General features: G+C 51.2%; 1 protein-coding gene across 1 annotated transcript in view; it reads right to left on the minus strand.

The window, feature by feature from the left end:
- Positions 1-103: 103 nt before the first annotated feature.
- Positions 104-1,438, minus strand: part of LOC106011400 (ryanodine receptor) — a gene marked incomplete at both ends in the record, with an annotated part of 20,931 nt that continues 19,596 nt past the window's right edge. The window contains 1 exon segment of the mRNA XM_013080877.1: positions 104-240. Within this exon segment, the coding sequence (XP_012936331.1) occupies positions 104-240 (137 nt within the window).

Genomic DNA, 1,438 nt, shown 5'->3' on the forward strand with positions numbered 1-1,438 from the left:
TGTGCGTGTGTGCGTGTGTGTGTGTGTGTGCGTGTGTATGTGTGTGTATGTATGTGTGTGTGTGTGTGTGTGTGTGTGTGTGTGTGTGTGTGTGTGTACTCACCTACAGATCATGGGCAGAGTGACCTCAATAACGTGCGGCGCCTCGTGGTATTTGCCCCCACTGTGTGCCAGTTCCTCTATCTCGGTCACGATCTTCTCCAGGGCTGGTACATTCTCCCTCAGCTGGTCCATCACCTCTGTGGACACACACACACCACACACACACTTGTAGACATACACACACAAAGACACACACACTGCACACATGTAGACAAACACACATAGACACACACACCACACACACACATGCAGACCTACACAAATAGACACACACCACACACACATGTAGACATATATACATAGACACACACACACCACACACCCACATAGACATACACATAATCACAGTCCTTCCTCATTCTCCTTTTCTTCCCTCTGCTCCTTCTCATTCTCCTCTTCCTCCTCTTTTTTTCCCTTACTACTCCTCCTACTTTAACTTCTCCTCCTCCTTCTTCTTCTTTTCTCCGCCAACTATTCCTATTCTCCTCCACCTCCCCCTCTTTATCCTCCTCTTCCTCCTCCAGCAGCGCTGGGCTACCATACTCGCAGCCGTAAGATTGTGGATTCGGGGGTTCGAGCCTCAGCTAGGGCCGACGTTATGTCCATGGGAAAGACACTTTACAGGGAGTTCCCATTTGGCTCAGTCTTTCGGAAGTGTACGTTAAACTCGGAGGTCCCGCATCTTCAATAACATAATGGTCTTGGCTGGGGAGTTAATCCATTCATGTTCCTCCTTCTCCACTTCCTTTTCCATCCCCTCCTTAACATCTTACTCCTTCTACTTTTCTTTCTTTTTCTTCTCTTCTCCCCCCCCCTTCTCCTTTTTCACCTCCTCCTTTTCCTTCTCCTCATCCTCTTCCTCCACCTCCTCCTCCTCCTTCTTCTTATCTTCCTCCACCTCCCCCACAACTATCCTCCCCATTCTCCTCATCTTTCAGCCCCGTTAACAAGACGAAATCCTCCCTCCCCCCTTCATCCACCCTGCCTGCCCCCCCTTTTCTTTCTTTCTTTCTTTCTTTCTTTCTTTCTTTCTTTCTCTCTTCCCTTCCCTCCCTCCCTCCCCCCTCTCTCCCCCCCCCTCTCTCTCTCTTTCTCTCTCTCCTTCCCTCTGTCAGTCATCATCAGTCCTGAGCTAAGGCCATATTTTCTGCCGTTGTTGTCACAGAGCCAGGGACGAGGCAGGGAGCGGGTGTTGCCGTGAGTACCGCTGTGGTGAGCTGGTGGAGCTGGTCTACTCACGGGATGACCGAAGGGCTATGGTCAGGGTCATGGACACTGGAGGTAGGTCGATGGTAGTGGACAGGAGGTGGGATGTATACGGGGGTGGAGGGGGGGC

The sequence above is a fragment of the Aplysia californica genome, unplaced genomic scaffold (assembly GCF_000002075.1).
Source record: "Aplysia californica isolate F4 #8 unplaced genomic scaffold, AplCal3.0 scaffold00104, whole genome shotgun sequence".
Taxonomy (NCBI): domain Eukaryota; kingdom Metazoa; phylum Mollusca; class Gastropoda; order Aplysiida; family Aplysiidae; genus Aplysia; species Aplysia californica.